The sequence below is a fragment of the Coregonus clupeaformis genome, chromosome 4, assembly GCF_020615455.1.
Source record: "Coregonus clupeaformis isolate EN_2021a chromosome 4, ASM2061545v1, whole genome shotgun sequence".
NCBI lineage: Eukaryota > Metazoa > Chordata > Actinopteri > Salmoniformes > Salmonidae > Coregonus > Coregonus clupeaformis.
The window spans coordinates 20,920,838-20,933,408 of record NC_059195.1 but is presented as its reverse complement, the minus strand read 5'-3'; the positions used below and the strand labels follow the sequence as shown (position 1 = coordinate 20,933,408).

Genomic DNA, 12,571 nt, shown 5'->3' with positions numbered 1-12,571 from the left:
TAATTAATGGGCTGGTTGGGTTTGGGTTAAGTGATCACCAAGTGACAGATGCAGGCTGTCTGTCTGTTCCTGCTGGAGCATAGGCTGGTTGGGCATCGCCAGTTTACCAACCGGACCAACCACATCTCACCGTCATTAGGGAGGGAGGAGTGAGAGCGAGAGAGAGAGAGAGAGAGAGAGAGAGAGAGAGAGGAGTGAGATGAGAGCAAGGACGATAGATAAGGAGAAGACTACACCCAAACTTGTTGACCGACTATGTAATTACTGTGTATGTGAGAGAAAATGGTGCCGCTCCTGTTGCAGCTAACTTTCGAATGTTGCTGGTGTTGAAGAAACACTGTGAGGTTTTTTTATTTTATTTATTTCTTGTTCTGCAGTAGCCTAGTGCGGGATCATTTTTTGCATCTATCGGTTCGTGTTTTTTTGAGGTTGCATTTCCAAGCGATGGTGGCAGCAGAAGCAACATTTCGGCTGGTGTTTGTGGAAGCCTTTCCAGCTTTGCAGAGTTGCCGGTTGAGAATGCAAGACTGGATGTAGCTGATTGGAGTAGCGAAATTGGTGATCACACAGCGGAGTGGGAGGAGGGGAGATTCTGAAGTGGGTTTTTCTGTGTGTGGCTCTCCAGCGGCCATGTTATCCAAGAAACCGTGCGCTGCCGTCTACCCAACTGGTAAGGAACAACAATATGGATCCCAACGGGCTGAACAATACGGTTAAACTCACGTTGATTGACCGTGTATCGCCGGCGGAATATTGTTGATGGATATATTTTTTGCGCTTTGTCAGTTCCTTTGTAACAAGTGTATTACACGTTTACGCCCAGTCTGCTTCGGGTTTTCCCCTGGTCTGATGGCGAGGGGGTAGCCTTTCCTAAAATAACCTATCCGTGCTCTATGTTTTGAGCAGTTAATGGCGATACAGTCTGTTGTTTGTTTTTTTGTTCTCTAAAGCATGAAGTGGGCTGTTTGAAAAACCAAGTCAAATGCTGGTGTGTTATTTATCCCCATATGACAGTATGTGTGTCAGATAGATCACAAGCGTTGGCTATGTTTTTTTTCCCGACCTCTGTAGGCTACACGACCATGGGGCGCAAAAGGATCTACAACCAGGGTCGCCTACATTCTGGCGATCATTAATTATGGAATTAAGCTACCTGTTTGCCGAAGCCATTGTCGCAAGAAGGATTTACACCTAAAACGACCCCCCCAATGCCTGCTTAAAAGACTATCCTTAAAAGGGATTATGGCAGAGTCCATAGCCTACTTTATAGCCTACTAACACTGAGGTAGCCTGTTGTAGCCTATGTGGGTAAATAGGCCTATTCAGAGTAATCTCATTTCGTGTGTCATTTTGTACGATCTTCAGGCAAAGGGGGTGAGATCTGCCAGCTACAGTCTTCCCCCGGAATCGGAGTCGGGGGTCCCCGGGCCGGAGCAGCGACAGACCCGCCATCGCCCGTCACACTACCACCCCTCAGGAATATCAACTCGCTCACGGTACGTAGCCTAACGGAGCCCTGTTTGCCTGTGGGTTTACTGTGGACTAAATATCTGGTTCTTATTATAATAATAATAGTGTGTACCTGTTGCCTATTGCAATGGATATTGTAGTTTCATTTAAATTGTGCATCGCTTACCTATAGGTAATAGAGACCGTGGATAGGCTCCAACTACTGCGAGATGTTGTTGGTCGTTACATGGTTGTTACAATGTAGCGCCGTGGTTCGTTTATAGATCCAGCTAAGTGCAGTAATGTAACAAGTTGTCCGGCCACACTGTCAATTGAGGTGTACATTTTTGGGCATAGCGCGTGTAGGGTACAGCAGGCCACACATAGATAGCGAGCTATATCATTTCGTCCTAGATAACGCTTACGGTAGCCTATGTGTGCATATTTTTGTTGTTTATGACAGTGGAAGGGTAAAGGGTGTTCGCTCTTTACGGGCGCTATAACTTTTATGACGATCGTAACAGACTGCATGGGCTACATTACAAGCTTGGGGCTGTGGTTAGCCTACTCGGGAATAAGGCATTGGTTTTAGGTGTTGCAAATTACAAACCCAGGCACCATATTTTGGAATCGTTTTTTTTTTTTTGTGTGTGTGTATGCCTACAGGGGTTGTTGAGTTGATACTCAGTGTGGGGGTGTTAGAATGTTGTCAGACTGATAGAGAATGTGAGGACACACGGTAAGAAGCCATGGCCCAGTGTATTGCGTGCGGTTGTTGTGTGTGGGGGGATGGGTAGGCAACGAGTCCCTTCCTCCCTGCTCGGCTTGGAACAGCACACGGAGGGACAGATCGGAAGCACTCCGAAACAGAACCTTGACAGTGAATATGAGTTTGCGTGCTGTAGAGAAGAAGAAAAAAAGAGACCGTTTTATTTCTTGTCACGATACTCAAGTTGTCAAAGATTATCAAGTAGCAGAGGCTATATGTCTTGGAGGTTGAAACACCTCTTACTGTGTGCAGTGTAGGTAGCTACAGTAAGCCAACTGACTTAGCCCTACCTAATGTTTTGCACGTGTTTTCAGACAGATATGAACCTCCTTTTCTCAATGGATACGTTTACCAAAATGTAAACATGAAATGATATTGTAATGTTTTAATACCGGTGGATAGTTAGTCCAGCAGTCTCTATAAGCTCTATAAACTAATGGAGGAGTTGGACTCTAGCTACGTAAAGGAGGAGCCTCCAGTCCTTAATTTAGCCCTTCCTTCAAATTGCTGTAAATATAGACTCAGCCAGGAGGACGAGCTCAGACTCTCACCAGCTCAGCAGCTTTCTCCTGCTAGAGAATTTTATTGGGCCGTGTGTTTATCTTGAACTGTGATTTATGAAAATCAAATGAGAGAGGGGGGATTTCTATTGGTCCTTCCTGAAATAGCCCCAGGGTCAATGTTGTTAAGTTGTAAATAAACCACGGCCATATTTCTCACCAGTCTCTGTCTCTGTGCTGTGAGGAACGGACATATTTCTCACCAATCCCTGTCTCTGTGCTGTGAGGAAGGGACATATTTCTCACCAATCCCTGTCTCTGTGCTGTGAGGAACGGACATATTTCTCACCAATCCCTGTCTCTGTGCTTAGGGCAGGTATAATCAATGGTCATGTATCTAACTCCACTGTTCTCTGAGTACTGATACTATTTAATCTGGTTATTTGATTGATTTGTTGATTGTCAGGTTCATACAGGGTTAGGTGTAATAACAATGTTGTGTCTTGTCATAAAATGTGTAGATTGTATCATAAATGCACCACTCTCTGATATACTAAATGATTTACCTCTAGTCATCCAAAAACAAGTACATAGGTTTGACCGACTCTGCAAAACTAACTTTAACTGGGGAAAAAATTGGTGCCCTTCCCAAAACAATTGTGAGACAATATGAAAGTGAAATATGCTAACAATCAGTAGTCTAAACAAAGAATGCTGCGACTTAATGCAGCCGGTTGCTGGAATCATGTTATTGTGGCTACGCTTCCAGTCAGGCCTGTCGTTTGTTCAAGGAGTCCTGGTGTCCATTCCAGTAGCTACGCTTGCTGTCAGGCCTGTCGTTTGTTCAAGTAGTCCTGGTGTCCATTCCAGTGGCTACGCTTCCTGTCAGGCCTGTCGTTTGTTCAAGTAGTCCTGGTGTCCATTCCAGTGGCTAAGCTTCCTGTCAGGCCTGTCGTTTGTTCAAGTAGTCCTGGTGTCCATTCCAGTGGCTACGCTTCCTGTCAGGCCTGTCGTTTGTTCAAGTAGTCCCGGTGTCCATTCCAGTGGCTACGCTTCCTGTCAGGCCTGTCGTTTGTTCAAGTAGTCCTGGTGTCCATTCCAGTGGCTATGCTTCCTGTCAGGCATGTCGTTTGTTCAAGTAGTCCTGGTGTCCATTCCAGTGGCTACGCTTCCTGTCAGGCCTGTCGTTTGTTCAAGTAGTCCTGGTGTCCATTCCAGTGGCTACGCTTCCTGTCAGGCCTGTCGTTTGTTCAAGTAGTCCTGGTGTCCATTCCAGTGGCTACGCTTCCTGTCAGGCATGTCGTTTGTTCAAGTAGTCCTGGTGTCCATTCCGGTGGCTACGCTTCCTGTCAGGCCTGTCGTTTGTTCAAGTAGTCCTGGTGTCCATTCCAGTGGCTACGCTTCCTGTCAGGCCTGTCGTTTGTTCAAGTAGTCCTGGTGTCCATTCCAGTGGCTACGCTTCCTGTCAGGCCTGTCGTTTGTTCAAGTAGTCCTGGTGTCCATTCCGGTGGCTACGCTTCCTGTCAGGCCTGTCGTTTGTTCAAGTAGTCCTGGTGTCCATTCCAGTGGCTACGCTTCCTGTCAGGCCTGTCGTTTGTTCAAGTAGTCCTGGTGTCCATTCCGGTGGCTACGCTTCCTGTCAGGCCTGTCGTTTGTTCAAGTAGTCCTGGTGTCCATTCCAGTGGCTACGCTTCCTGTCAGGCCTGTCGTTTGTTCAAGTAGTCCTGGTGTCCATTCCGGTGGCTACGCTTCCTGTCAGGCCTGTCGTTTGTTCAAGTAGTCCTGGTGTCCATTCCAGTGGCTACGCTTCCAGTCAGGCCTGTCGTTTGTTCAAGTAGTCCTGGTGTCCATTCCAGGCAGGCCACTGGTGGTAACAGTTGCTCCATGTGGTACAGACAGTCATTGTTATCCAGAGAGGAGGGGGACAGAGACACAATAAGGTCACATGTTCAGTTGTTATTATTAGTGGTGTAATTGGGCTGTCTAATGCTGTCAAGGTTGCTTAGCTCTCTGTCCGCTCAGTTATTGAGTGTTCTGTTGCTTCTCCTGTTTGTCCTGAACTGAACTAACCTCATTAGTGTTGACACAAAGACATCTGTTCTGGAAGCAGAACCTCTACAACACAGAGAGGTGACGAAGCAAAGCCTCTTAGTGGACCACAACGCTGGGAGCAAAAACGCAGCTTTCCTCCCAAATGGCCCCCTATATAATCCACTACCTTTGACCAAGGCCCATAGGGCTATGAATGAGAATAGGGCCACATCTGAGACGTATTTGCAGTCAGAGATGATCGCTCTCTTTTTCTTGGGACGCTGGGGTTGGTAAGGGGGTGTGATAAGTGACTGTGGTACCCCTCAGCCGTCTGCAGAGAGCTGGGTCGTGTGTGTGTGTGTGTGTGTTTTGGGCTACAGACCAGTGGTGTCCCGTCCTCTGCAGCTGTCGTCCGTGCTACCCTCACCCTGACCCCCCCCACACACATGTCCCCATCATGTCCCCATCAACCTGCCAAGACACAGGACACGTATTAAAAAGGCTGCATTTTGAGACACGCACACTGTAGATTGTGTCAGAGGCAACAATAAATGCCTGATAATTTCACAGACACACTAGTTGAACATTTTAGTAAGTTTTTATTTTTTATAACATGAGAATAATAATGTTGTTCGAGTTGTCCTGGTGCTGTAGAACAGACCATCTGTAGCCCACAGTTTCTCTCTCTCCCTCAACAGACGTTTAATACGTCGTTATGGTCATTCAGGATATTCGGGATCTCATGGTTGACATGGTGGAAGCATTTTTAGCTCCCCCACCCTGAGTCCTGTTCCATAGTGCAGAGACATATTTACATTTTACATTTTAGTCATTTAGCAGACGCTCTTATCCAGAGCGACTTACATTATTTTATCGAACCCACAACCCTGGCGTTGCAAACGCCATGCTCTACCAACTGAGCTACATCCCAGCTGAGACCAGCTGAGAACCACCCTGAGTCCTGTTCCATAGTGCAGAGACCAGCTGAGAACCACCCTGAGTCCTGTTCCATAGTGCAGAGACCAGCTGAGAACCACCCTGAGTCCTGTTCCATAGTGCAGAGACCAGCTGAGAACCACCCTGAGTCCTGTTCCATAGTGCAGAGACCAGCTGAGAACCACCCTGAGTCCTGTTCCATAGTGCAGAGACCAGCTGAGAACCACCCTGAGTCCTGTTCCATAGTGCAGAGACCAGCTGAGAACCACCCTGAGTCCTGTTCCATAGTGCAGAGACCAGCTGAGAACCACCCTGAGTCCTGTTCCATAGTGCAGAGACCAGCTGAGAACCACCCTGAGTCCTGTTCCATAGTGCAGAGACCAGCTGAGAACCACCCTGAGTCCTGTTCCATAGTGCAGAGACCAGCTGAGAACCACCCTGAGTCCTGTTCCATAGTGCAGAGACCAGCTGAGAACCACCCTGAGTCCTGTTCCATAGTGCAGAGACCAGCTGAGAACCACCCTGAGTCCTGTTCCATAGTGCAGAGACCAGCTGAGAACCACCCTGAGTCCTGTTCCATAGTGCAGAGACCAGCTGAGAACCACCCTGAGTCCTGTTCCATCGTGCAGAGACCAGCTGAGAACCACCCTGAGTCCTGTTCCATAGTGCAGAGACCAGCTGAGAACCACCCTGAGTCCTGTTCCATAGTGCAGAGACCAGCTGAGAACCACCCTGAGTCCTGTTCCATAGTGCAGAGACCAGCTGAGAACCACCCTGAGTCCTGTTCCATAGTGCAGAGACCAGCTGAGAACCACCCTGAGTCCTGTTCCATAGTGCAGAGACCAGCTGAGAACCACCCTGAGTCCTGTTCCATAGTGCAGAGACCAGCTGAGAACCACCCTGAGTCCTGTTCCATAGTGCAGAGACCAGCTGAGAACCACCCTGAGTCCTGTTCCATAGTGCAGAGACCAGCTGAGAACCACCCTGAGTCCTGTTCCATAGTGCAGAGACCAGCTGAGAACCACCCTGAGTCCTGTTCCATAGTGCAGAGACCAGCTGAGAACCACCCTGAGTCCTGTTCCATAGTGCAGAGACCAGCTGAGAACCACCCTGAGTCCTGTTCCATAGTGCAGAGAGACCAGCTGAGAACCACCCTGAGTCCTGTTCCATAGTGCAGAGACCAGCTGAGAACCACCCTGAGTCCTGTTCCATAGTGCAGAGACCAGCTGAGAACCACCCTGAGTCCTGTTCCATAGTGCAGAGACCAGCTGAGAACCACCCTGAGTCCTGTTCCATAGTGCAGAGACCAGCTGAGAACCACCCTGAGTCCTGTTCCATCGTGCAGAGACCAGCTGAGAACATATAGGCATCAGGAACAGGGTGACATGCTTAACATTTCAGAACAGGGAAACAGTTTATTACCTTGGTGCTTTAAAAAGACAGACACACACACAATGTAAGCCTGTGCCTTTACATCAAGGAGGTACTGGGACTGATGTCCCCTTAACCCAGAGGACTAGTACCAGCTCTGTCCTGTCTATGTTCCAGAGCAAGGGGACTGACTGTCCCCTTAACCCAGAGGACTAGTACCAGCTCTGTCCTGTCTATGTTCCAGAGCAAGGGGACTGACTGTCTCCTTAACCCAGAGGACTAGTACGAGCTCTGTCCTGTCTATATTCCAGAGAGAACCACCCTGAGTCCTGTTCCATCGTGCAGAGACCAGCTGAGAACATATAGGCATCAGGAACAGGGTGACATGCTTAACATTTCAGAACAGGGAAACAGTTTATTACCTTGGTGCTTTAAAAAGACAGACACACACACAATGTAAGCCTGTGCCTTTACATCAAGGAGGTACTGGGACTGATGTCCCCTTAACCCAGAGGACTAGTACCAGCTCTGTCCTGTCTATGTTCCAGAGCAAGGGGACTGACTGTCTCCTTAACCCAGAGGACTAGTACCAGCTCTGTCCTGTCTATGTTCCAGAGCAAGGGGACTGACTGTCCCCTTAACCCAGAGGACTAGTACCAGCTCTGTCCTGTCTATGTTCCAGAGCAAGGGGACTGACTGTCTCCTTAACCCAGAGGACTAGTACCAGCTCTGTCCTGTCTATGTTCCAGAGCAAGGGGACTGACTGTCTCCTTAACCCAGAGGACTAGTACCAGCTCTGTCCTGTCTATAACCCAGAGGACTAGTACCAGCTCTGTCCTGTCTATGTTCCAGAGCAAGGGGACTGACTCTCCTTAACCCAGACGACTAGTACCAGCTCTGTCCTGTCTATGTTCCAGAGCAAGGGGACTGACTGTCTCCTTAACCCAGAGGACTAGTACCAGCTCTGTCCTGTCTATGTTCCAGAGCAAGGGGACTGACTGTCTCCTTAACCCAGAGGACTAGTACCAGCTCTGTCCTGTCTATGTTCCAGAGCAAGGGGACTGACTCTCCCCTTAACCCAGAGGACTAGTACCAGCTCTGTCCTGTCTATGTTCCAGAGCAAGGGGACTGACTGTCTCCTTAACCCAGAGGACTAGTACCAGCTCTGTCCTGTCTATGTTCCAGAGCAAGGGGACTGACTGTCTCCTTAACCCAGAGGACTAGTACCAGCTCTGTCCTGTCTATGTTCCAGAGCAAGGGGACTGACTGTCTCCTTAACCCAGAGGACTAGTACCAGCTCTGTCCTGTCTATGTTCCAGAGCAAGGGGACTGACTGTCTCCTTAACCCAGAGGACTAGTACCAGCTCTGTCCTGTCTATGTTCCAGAGCAAGGGGACTGACTGTCTCCTTAACCCAGAGGACTAGTACCAGCTCTGTCCTGTCTATGTTCCAGAGCAAGGGGACTGACTGTCTCCTTAACCCAGAGGACTAGTACCAGCTCTGTCCTGTCTATGTTCCAGAGCAAGGGGACTGACTGTCTCCTTAACCCAGAGGACTAGTACCAGCTCTGTCCTGTCTATGTTCCAGAGCAAGGGGACTGACTGTCTCCTTAACCCAGAGGACTAGTACCAGCTCTGTCCTGTCTATGTTCCAGAGCAAGGGGACTGACTGTCTCCTTAACCCAGAGGACTAGTACCAGCTCTGTCCTGTCTATGTTCCAGAGCAAGGGGACTGGCTGTCTCCTTAACCCAGAGGACTAGTACCAGCTCTGTCCTGTCTATGTTCCAGAGCAAGGGGACTGACTGTCTCCTTAACCCAGAGGACTAGTACCAGCTCTGTCCTGTCTATGTTCCAGAGCAAGGGGACTGACTGTCTCCTTAACCCAGAGGACTAGTACCAGCTCTGTCCTGTCTATGTTCCAGAGCAAGGGGACTGGCTGACTCCTTAACCCAGAGGACTAGTACCAGCTCTGTCCTGTCTATGTTCCAGAGCAAGGGGACTGACTGTCTCCTTAACCCAGAGGACTAGTACCAGCTCTGTCCTGTCTATGTTCCAGAGCAAGGGGACTGACTGTCCCCTTAACCCAGAGGACTAGTACCAGCTCTGTCCTGTCTATGTTCCAGAGCAAGGGGACTGACTCTCTCCTTAACCCAGACGACTAGTACCAGCTCTGTCCTGTCTATGTTCCAGAGCAAGGGGACTGACTGTCTCCTTAACTCAGAGGACTAGTACCAGCTCTGTCCTGTCTATGTTCCAGAGCAAGGGGACTGACTGTCTCCTTAACCCAGAGGACTAGTACCAGCTCTGTCCTGTCTATGTTCCAGAGCAAGGGGACTGACTGTCTCCTTAACCCAGAGGACTAGTACCAGCTCTGTCCTGTCTATGTTCCAGAGCAAGGGGACTGACTGTCTCCTTAACCCAGAGGACTAGTACCAGCTCTGTCCTGTCTATGTTCCAGAGCAAGGGGACTGACTCTCTCCTTAACCCAGAGGACTAGTACCAGCTCTGTCCTGTCTATAACCCAGAGGACTAGTACCAGCTCTGTCCTGTCTATGTTCCAGAGCAAGGGGACTGACTGTCCCCTTAACCCAGAGGACTAGTACCAGCTCTGTCCTGTCTATGTTCCAGAGCAAGGGGACTGACTGTCTCCTTAACCCAGAGGACTAGTACCAGCTCTGTCCTGTCTATGTTCCAGAGCAAGGGGACTGACTGTCTCCTTAACCCAGAGGACTAGTACCAGCTCTGTCCTGTCTATGTTCCAGAGCAAGGGTCAGAGTTAGAGAGAGACAGACAGACAGACAGACATACAACCAGCCGATTTGTTTCTTTAAAAGGCATTCCATGTCACAGTGTGCATCGGTATCTTAGCTACAGGACAGTTAGTAGAAGATAGCTGGCTGTTAGTGTTACATCATCCTCTCTATATCCAGGGATCTGCCATCTGGTCCGAATAACAAATCAATCCACTATCAATCAATCAATCAATTTTATTTTATATAGCCCTTCTTACATCAGCTAATATCTCGAAGTGCTGTACAGAAACCCAGCCTAAAACCCCAAACAGCTAGTAATGCAGGTGTAGAAGCACGGTGGCTAGGAAAAACTCCCTAGAAAGGCAAAACCTAGGAAGAAACCTAGAGAGGAACCAGGCTATGAGGGGTGGCCAGTCCTCTTCTGGCTGTGCCGGGTGGAGATTATAACAGAACCATGCCAAGATGTTCAAAAATGTTCATAAGTGACAAGCATGGTCAAATAATAATCAGGAATAAATCTCAGTTGGCTTTTCATAGCCGATCATTAGAGTTTAAAACAGCAGGTCTGGGACAGGTAGGGGTTCCATAACCGCAGGCAGAACAGTTTAAACTGGAATAGCAGCAAGGCCAGGCGGACTGGGGACAGCAAGGAGTCACCACGGCCGGTAGTCCCGACGTATGGTCCTAGGGCTCAGGTCTCTCAGTTGGCTTTTCATAGCCGATCATTTAGAGTTGAAAACAGCAGGTCTGGGACAGGTAGGGGTTTCGTAGCCGCAGGCAGAACAGTTGAAACTGGAATAGCAGCAAGGCCAGGCGGACTGGGGACAGCAAGGTGTCATCATGCCCGGTAGTCCTGACGTATGGTCCTAGGGCTCAGGTTCTCAGAGAGAAAGAGAGAACGAGAGAATTAGAGAGAGCATACTTAAATTCACACAGGACACTGGATAAGACAGGAGAAGTACTCCAGGTATAACCAACTAACCCCAGCCCCCGACACATAAACTACTGCAGCATAAATACTGGAGGCTGAGACAGGAGCGGTCCGGAGACACTGTGGCCCCATCCGAAGAAACCCCGGACAGGGCCAAACAGGAAGGATATAACCCCACCCACTCCGCCAAAGCACAGCCCCCGCACCACTAGAGGGATATCCCCAACCACCAACTTACAATCCTGAGACAAGGCCGAGTATAGCCCACAGAGGTCTCCACCACACTAGGATCTGTTGAAGGAAAGCCAAGCAGCAGAAATCTGTTTTTGCCCTCATAATACAACACCACCTCTAGGAGACCAGTCTCTGTTACTGTACACTGACACGTTCTGATGGATTAACACACAGCAACCTATAGGTGCGCCTGAAGTGGCACCCTATTCCCTTTATAGTGCACTATAAAGTATACACACAACAGTAGTGCACTGTGTAGGGAATAGGGTGCCATTTGGGACACATGCCTAGATGAATAAAATACGTTAGAAGGGAAAGGAACTGTAGTCCCGTTGGGTTAGAGTACAGACAGAGTAATACATCCGTTCTAAACAGCTGAATGTGTTCCCTATGGAATACCAACTGTATTGAGACAGACTCTATTCTACAGACGGGACAGTAATGGTTTGTGGAGACATAGACTCTATTCTACAGACGGGACAGTAATGGTTTGTGGAGACATAGACTCTATTCTACAGACGGGACAGTAATGGTTTCTGAAGACATAGACTCTATTCTACTGACGGGACAGTAATGGTTTGTGGAGACATAGACTCTATTCTACAGACGGGACAGTAATGGTTTGTGGAGACATAGACTCTATTCTACAGACGGGACAGTAATGGTTTGTGGAGACATAGACTCTATTCTACAGACAGGACAGTAATGGTTTGTGGAGACATAGACTATATTCTACAGACAGGACAGTAATGGTTTGTGGAGACATAGACTCTATTCTACAGACGGGACAGTAATGGTTTGTGGAGACATATTTTTATTTTTTTATATTTTTTTTATTTCACCTTTATTTAACCAGGTAAACCAGTTGAGAACAACTGCGACCTGGCCAGGATAAAGCAAAGCAGTGCAATAAAAACAACACAGAGTTACATATGGGGTAAAAAAACATAAAGTCAAAAATACAACAGAAAATATATATACAGTGTGTGCAAATGTAGCAAGTTATGGAGGTAAGGCAATAAATAGGCTATAGTGCAGAATAATTACAATTAGTATTAACACTGGAATGCTAGATGTGCAAGAGATTATGTACAAATAGAGATACTGGGGTGCAAAAGAGCAAAATAAATAACAATATAGGGATGAGGTAGTTGGGTGGGCTAATTTCAGATGGGCTGTGTACAGGTGCATAGACTCTATTCTACAGACGGGACAGTAATGGTTTGTGGAGACATATACTATATTCTACAGACGGGACAGTAATGGTTTGTGGAGACATAGACTCTATTCTACAGACGGGACAGTAATGGTTTGTGGAGACATAGACTCTATTCTACAGACGGGACAGTAATGGTTTGTGGAGACATAGACTCTATTCTACTGACAGGACAGTAATGGTTTCTGAAGACATAGACTCTATTCTACAGACGGGACAGTAATGGTTTGTGGAGACATAGACTCTATTCTACAGACGGGACAGTAATGGTTTGTGGAGACATAGACTCTATTCTACTGACAGGACAGTAATGGTTTGTGGAGACATAGACTATATTCTACAGACAGGACAGTAATGGTTTGTGGAGACATAGACTCTATT

General features: G+C 48.0%; 1 protein-coding gene across 2 annotated transcripts in view; it reads left to right on the top strand.

Moving 5' to 3' along the window:
• Positions 1–202: 202 nt before the first annotated feature.
• Positions 203–12,571, top strand: part of dyrk2 (dual-specificity tyrosine-(Y)-phosphorylation regulated kinase 2) — a 20,012-nt gene continuing 7,643 nt past the window's right edge. Inside the window, exons 1-2 of one of the 2 annotated variants that reach the window (XM_041873102.2) lie at positions 203–670; positions 1,366–1,496. In XM_041873102.2, the coding sequence (XP_041729036.2) occupies positions 631–670; positions 1,366–1,496 (171 nt within the window). In that variant the 5' untranslated portion in view covers positions 203–630. The other variant, XM_041873104.2, reaches the window with a different exon arrangement.